At 34.2% G+C, this 6,000-nt stretch overlaps 1 protein-coding gene across 4 annotated transcripts in view; it reads right to left on the bottom strand.

The window, feature by feature from the left end:
- Positions 1-6,000, bottom strand: part of LOC119635547 (CUGBP Elav-like family member 2) — a 119,015-nt gene that overhangs the window by 22,474 nt on the left and 90,541 nt on the right. For all 4 annotated transcript variants that reach the window (XM_038030396.1, XM_038030397.1, XM_038030398.1 and 1 more), the window contains exons 5-7: positions 4,913-5,091; positions 4,087-4,384; positions 3,802-3,981 (exon numbers count right to left, since the gene is read on the bottom strand). In XM_038030396.1, coding sequence (XP_037886324.1) covers positions 3,802-3,981; positions 4,087-4,384; positions 4,913-5,091 — 657 coding nt within the window. The remainder of the gene's footprint in view (positions 1-3,801; positions 3,982-4,086; positions 4,385-4,912; positions 5,092-6,000) is intronic.

Below are 6,000 nucleotides of genomic sequence, written 5' to 3'. Positions count from 1 at the left end.
AGAGAGAGAGAGAGAGAGAGAGAGAGAGAGAGAGAGAGAGAGAGAGAGAGAGAGAGAGAAAGAGAAAAAATTGTAGAAGAAAAATTCATTTATATTATTATTTATTTAAGCAATCAAAGTAAATTAATTATTTATTTATTTATTAGAATGAAAAAGCACATTCAATATATATATGTATGTAGCATAAAATTTTAAAAGACAAAAAAACCACGAAAATATTTATGTACACTTTTCAAAACAATAAAGGATATATATATTACGTAGGGGCGCTACAATGTTCCTCATCCACAAGTCTTAATACCCGCCAGCGAAGAGTACGATATACTCGCTTTTCGCGAAGAGTTTTGCCTTCCCCTAAAACGCCCACAATGACATAAGCACGCTTAATAGCAAATTTTGCACTTATATAAAATTTCGATCTTTTTAATAAATTATTTATGAAAAGAAACAATTACAAGATTTATTAACATTTACTTAGATGTTTTAATATACAGAAGAATTTTTTTTTTTTACTTTTTTGAAAAGAAAACGCAGCTAACTAGCTATATCTCTCTATTGTCTTACTGGTCCGCCCTTACCGTGTCACTAGATATCTGCAGCGTAGAGCGATTATACAAAGCTTTTTCAAAAAACCGGTTTTAAAGAAAATAGCTTTTTCGTTTTCTCTCGTTCTTGTGTGGGAAAATTGCAGGAAAGACGTCAATAGAATGAGTTTTCATGGTCCGATGTCCACCTTGCTTGGTTAATGTTAGCTCATATACAATTGATTTTGAAACTCCGACCCATAAGAAAAGCTATAAGATAGTTGTGAGCTCGTAGAGAAAATTTTGTATAATAATCGTAATCTTAATCTATAATCCATATGGCAGACGTCACAAGGGCAACTGGGTAGCACATGGACAAAATTGTTTTGCTATTCATACTGGCCATGAATAGATAGATATTTTTTAAAGTCTACGATGCGCATTTCCTTGCATTACACATATTAGACAAATTTGTTATGCCTAAAAACCTCCTTTGGCCAGTACTGAAAGAACGCGGCTTCTTGAAATATTTGTTCGGTTGTATGAGTGTATGAGTAAAATAGTGACATTTAAGGTCCATCGATTGTTGTAAAAGCAATAAAATGTTTGCAGTACTTTCAGAGGTGAATACATTTCAGATAGGTGAATAAATTTGAAAGTCTGAAAAGTATCATGAAATTATCAAAAAAATAGGTAAGAACATGTTGTCGGGAATAATCGATCATTAGATGCTCTATAGCAAACCACCTAGTAAAATTCTTTACTTCTTTCCATGATAATTTACCCGTAATTATAGTTTGTGCCCGTATGAAAGCACACATTTTATAGCAGCCCTTACATGGAAGAGGGGCTAAGATCTAAACCCACGTGGTCGAACTTTAGCATAATTAATCGCCTTATGAAAGACCTCATGGTAGCGTAGCAACTATTGGACTCTTTGCCTTACCAAGAATTATTTTTCATAAGTATTTCGGCGGGAGGCAAGGTCCAAAAAACGAATCTACTCGGTTCAAATATAGTCTCATCTGAATGTTAGCAAAAAAAAGACATTTTAAAGGCTAAGATATCGCCAAAACTCTTATGCGGGACGTTCGCGCCGTTGATTTTTATGTCAAGCTGCTAGTACGGACGATTTCTCGCTGTTACAAATTCAAACATTTTGACGTGTGCTTTCGAAATATCGACCCATCTCCATCCATAGTTTTTTCTAATAATGACTGCTTGAAAAAAAGGCGTTAATGTGGGGAAACTTGTCCGATCCAATGCATTACCAATTACCTCAATCGCAACACTTGCGACTTCTAGGTTGAACGTAAAAATACGCGGATAGATGTAAGACGGACACATGTACAGACATTAAATGTACACATGGACGGCAATGCTCAAATCGATTGAGAAAGTGATTTTAGAAACGAAGATGAACCCATCGATACAACAAAAGGCCAGTTTATCTTAAGCCTTTCTGGACGCTACATACACTTGAAACTATATCAAATGTCGCTTGTCTATAGAAATTTCACTACCTCTGCACATGAAACTGTGTGAAGTATCTCTCCATAAGCTTTATCCAAAAAAAATATGGTCTGCATATTTTCTACCGTTTTCTAAATGAATAGTTGCCAAACAACTGATATACTAAAATAATTGATTGTCGAAATTATATTTCCTCGAGCACAGCGAGGTGCCATCACTCGTCATCATTTTAAAAGATGACGAGTTATTATCAATTTTTTTTTTTGTTTGCTCCAAACGTATATAAGAAAAAGAGAAAATTGCATATGCGAAACTGTCAATGTTGATGCTGCTGCCAGCATGTAATTGTTCCAGCATCACAAAAGGAAAATCGCGTTAAAAGTGATTCGAACAACAATAAAATCTGAAGTAAGCTGTATAGGTATACCACTAACGCGGACAAGGGGTAAATTAAAATATAAACCACATTGACGAACATAAAGGGAATGAGAGAGAATTTTCTTTATCAACAAATCCTCATTTTCTAGTAACTTGTTTGAAAATTGTACACAATGGTGTTTATTGAGGAAAATGTTATTTAAAAATTAAATTTTGCATAAAATCATTATATTATACTTTTATGAATGCTCTGTACATTTTAGACGACCGATACGGTTACTAGCAGTGCAATACTTTCTAATAAACACACTTTGCTTTATCTCACATATCGCAAAGTAGTCATCATGATGCAATAATTTCTCTACTTTCATGTACGTAAAGAGAAAACGTTATGAATAATTTTCATATTCTGCCCATATCTCCTGGGGGCGTTAGCCTTTTTATGGCCACATTAACTGTAACCACACCACGTTAATATGAAATTGTTTAATTATTTAATTAAATGATTTTAAAATATCATTACGATTAAAATGTGTGTGCATGTAAGTGTGCGTCCAAATGTCTACATGCTTGTGCAAGTCAAAGAGTCAGTAAAAGATAAGGATGCATACCACGCAACCACACAAACACAGCAAGTATATACACAAAATGCTACTCCATATGAATAAAATGAGAAGGAAAACATAACATAAAGCTCTTGTGGCAGAGATGGTTATATAATAAATATATACAAGTGAAGCGTGTGAATAAGTGTACGCTCTGTTGATATCATATTTTATACAATCATTTAGTGAGAAACTCATAACCAAACACACATGGATAGAGTGTTTGAGCATATGTGTGTGTGCATGTTATCATATCATATGTTATCATACATATATATATATATATATATATGTATATAATAAATGTGTACTGTCGGTTATAGTTAACCAACACAATCATTTTACGTTAAAACCTACTTAAATAAAACCACACGCACAATACGCACATCATGTTATGAGCTTTTTAAAGGATAATATCTGTATGTAATGTACGCTTTAAATGTTTGCAATTTCTTACTTATAATATATTTTGCTCGTGCATGTGCATGTGCATGTGCATGTGCATGTATATATATGTATATTACTGTGTGTGTGTATGTTCCGATGAAACAAAATCGGATTATAAAGTAATTCAATCATTAAATGTAAGCTTTTTGTTAAGTATTAACTTTTGTTAAGTGTTAATTGACATGTGGTCAATATTAAAACGGAATCAAAATATGCAGCTACTGATCTTATTTGAATGATGGTCGAAAGCAGCTGTTCTTATTACGTATGAATCAACTGACTGTGTTAATGTGTGCAAATAATGATAACTTGAAAATAAAATATTAAACAAAAAAAAAAAAACAAGAACAAGAAACTATTCTGTAGAGACTTACACAATAAGGCGGCGGTATTAGTCAGTTGAGCACTACCCGGATTGGTAGCAGCATTCGTTAGTGAAGGTTGAGTTATAGCAGCCAAAGCAGCCAAATTTTGTACAGTCATAGGAGGTAGTAAACCAGCAGCAGCCGCTGCTGCGGCTGCCGTATCTGCTGTATTGGTTTGCGCACCCAAACCTAAAAATTTCGCCATAAAAAGCAAAAGCATGCATTTTTAGTCAACATCATCATATCGAATATGAGTTATTACAATATTATTATTTTATTTGTTTAAGCAAATACCTTGCAATAGTTGCTGTTGCAATCCGACTGCCTGCAGTTGTTGCAGCAATTGCAAAGAAGCCGGCGTTATGGCATCGGCACCCAAAACAGGACTAGCCTGTTGCGGGGGATTCGGTAGTATCGGAGTTGAGACGGTTGTCGCTGTTTGTCCCAATGGTATATTAATGTTGGTCGCCAAATTCCATAAATTCGCTTGAATTTGTTGAATTTTCTTTTGCTCCTTTTCTTTTTGAGTATCAGCGAATTTTACCACTAACGGCGATGTGCAGCCCTCCATGGTTTTATTTTGATTTAGTGTCTGCGAAAAAAAAGCACAACGTCAAAGCAAACACGAATATATTCACATTTGAGAAAAGCAGAGAATAACACAAAAAAAAAAAACGATGCTCAATAAATATGAATGAATCAAAGTTTTCATTTCACAGGCTGTTTGAAAAAGAATGCAATGTTTTTTTTTTTAGTTAGTTACGTTTCGGTCATAAATTTGTATTTTTTTTACTCCTTTTTTGTCCATTACGGCCCGTGAGGTATTAAATCTCTATTTCAACAAATGTTAGTTTGTGAGACCGATAAGCAATAACTTTCAATTAGAGTTGTTATCTAATATCTCCTTAAATCCCTCCTCCTCCTCCTCCTCCTCCTCTTTTCCGAGAACGATTGCAGGCTTCACAAATATCACAGAACACGCACAATGATCCTATGTAATGTTAGTCTTGTTGGTAACAATTTGGATTTTCTCAAACACATTTTGAATAAATGCTTATATGTTATGTTCTTTTAATGTATTTTCTATATGGGGGGGCATTCGATGTTATTTGCTTATTACCTTAATCGCTGATATCGCTGCGTGCTTTGTTGCAAACGTGACAAATGCACAACCTTTACTTTGACCGTTCTGATCACGCAACACTGTACACTCCTCGATCGCACCGTGCACTTCAAATAATTTACGTACGTCGTTTTCGTTCAGCTTCTTATTTAACATACCAACAAACAGTTTACGTTCTGCAAAAAGATAAACATAATAAGGAAGAAAATTTTCATGAAAAAATTTGAGAAAAAAGTATAGAAATAATAAGAAATTAATTAATTGATTTGTCACATTTTAAGCTTTTTTGCTCGTGCTACACACGAGTCCTTCTCTTCTATTCTCTCCTTTAAAAGTGTAACAGGCACGTTTATCACACAGCTTTAATCAACGAAATATTTACCACCGCTACTTAGAGTCTTTTGCCTATTAACGGGTAACTTGCGCGGATAGCCTCGCCCATCGAAGCATCTTTAATTTACAAAGCCTCTAGTCTAATGCTAACTAGAAGCAGGATGAAAGGTCTCACAAACAACAGAATTTCTCCCAACCTCGATTGAATATTGCGTATACGTACATACGTCGTCATTAGGAACCAAAATTTTTTTTGGATGAAATCTTCGAAAATACTTTCTGTTTCATTGCCTACCGCTTCAACTTCAGCTACATTTTTTTTTTGCACTTTAATCCCGTTAAAAACCAAAAAAACACAATGCCCTAAATGACTTGCATTTTTTACACATCGATATCCACTGAAGGACACCTTGTAAATAACTAAAATTTATATTGTGCAACAAACATCGATTTCTAATCTACATATGTTTCTTAAAATTTCGAAAATAATGAACGCATTATAGAGGGTTTAGGAAGCAACCAACACCTATACAGAGAAGTTATTAAGCACACCTAACACATTAACTATGTGGTAGCTTTTTGATTAAATAGTGGAATTGAAGCCGCCGAACAATATTTATCCTGTAATGAGAAAAATTTTGTTTTGCTTCTTGTTTGGTTTATGAAGGGAAGAATACCAAGTTTGCTTATTTCTCATGCAAATTTTTTTTAGCCTTTGCTGGCTAGATTTGCGGTAGATCTTCTTTACACAT

Source organism: Glossina fuscipes, unplaced genomic scaffold (genome assembly GCF_014805625.2).
Source record: "Glossina fuscipes isolate IAEA_lab_2018 unplaced genomic scaffold, Yale_Gfus_2 26, whole genome shotgun sequence".
Classification (NCBI taxonomy): Eukaryota; Metazoa; Arthropoda; class Insecta; order Diptera; family Glossinidae; genus Glossina; species Glossina fuscipes.
Note: the sequence above shows the minus strand (reverse complement) of the source record. Positions and strands in the feature narration are given on the sequence as shown.